This window comes from Sinocyclocheilus anshuiensis, unplaced genomic scaffold (genome assembly GCF_001515605.1).
Source record: "Sinocyclocheilus anshuiensis isolate Anshui unplaced genomic scaffold, SAMN03320099.WGS_v1.1 C32007397, whole genome shotgun sequence".
NCBI lineage: Eukaryota > Metazoa > Chordata > Actinopteri > Cypriniformes > Cyprinidae > Sinocyclocheilus > Sinocyclocheilus anshuiensis.
The window spans coordinates 1-631 of NW_015608972.1; the positions used below are offsets into that span (position 1 = coordinate 1).

General features: G+C 58.8%; 1 protein-coding gene across 1 annotated transcript; it reads right to left on the reverse strand.

Annotated features, from left to right (window-relative positions):
* Nucleotides 1-5: 5 nt before the first annotated feature.
* LOC107682288 (protein capicua homolog) lies at nt 6-626 on the reverse strand (the record flags this gene model as incomplete). The annotated part of the gene is made up of 1 exon (XM_016478575.1): nt 6-626. A coding segment is annotated over one exon (621 nt), but the record flags the coding sequence as incomplete, so codon positions are not given.
* Nucleotides 627-631: the final 5 nt, after the last annotated feature.

Here is a 631-nt window from a genome sequence, read left to right on the forward strand (position 1 = left end):
ATGATGTCTTTGCGAGGAGCAGGGTGAGGGGACTCGGCTGGCAGGATGAGGGGCAACAGAGCAGTGGGTGAAGGATGGCAAGCCACAGGCTGTGGGAGAGCACCACCTGCATCTGCAGGCCCACCTGACTTCCTCTCTTGCTCTTTACCTCCTGAGCCAGATAGTGCAAGGGCAGGTCCAGTGGTTGCATTAGAGGTGGACACATTCAAAGCGGCAGAGTTTGAATGTGCGGGATGTCCAGGAGCCACAGGCGTCAATGACTGAGAGGAAGTCACCAGGACTAAGGTGGGAGCGGGATTGCGAAGGAGAACGGCTCCATTGGTGGCAGCGCCATTTATGGGCACAGGGGCCTGGAGGCCCACGGCATGGTGAGGGGGCTGACTGTGCTCCCTAGAGCGTGAGCTTGCTCTACGGCTCAGGGGACCATCGCTGAATTTTGCCAATGGCACATCGGGGTTACGAACAATGACAGGCGAATCGCGTAGGGGAACGATACGACGTGAGCTGGGATCCTGTGGCAGTGGTGAGGGTGGTGTGGGAGAAACCAGCATAGGGGGTGGAGTGGAAGCGGCAGCGGATGAGGGTCGGCTTGTGACACTCCTCTGTCGAGGAAATGAGAGAGATGAGGGGG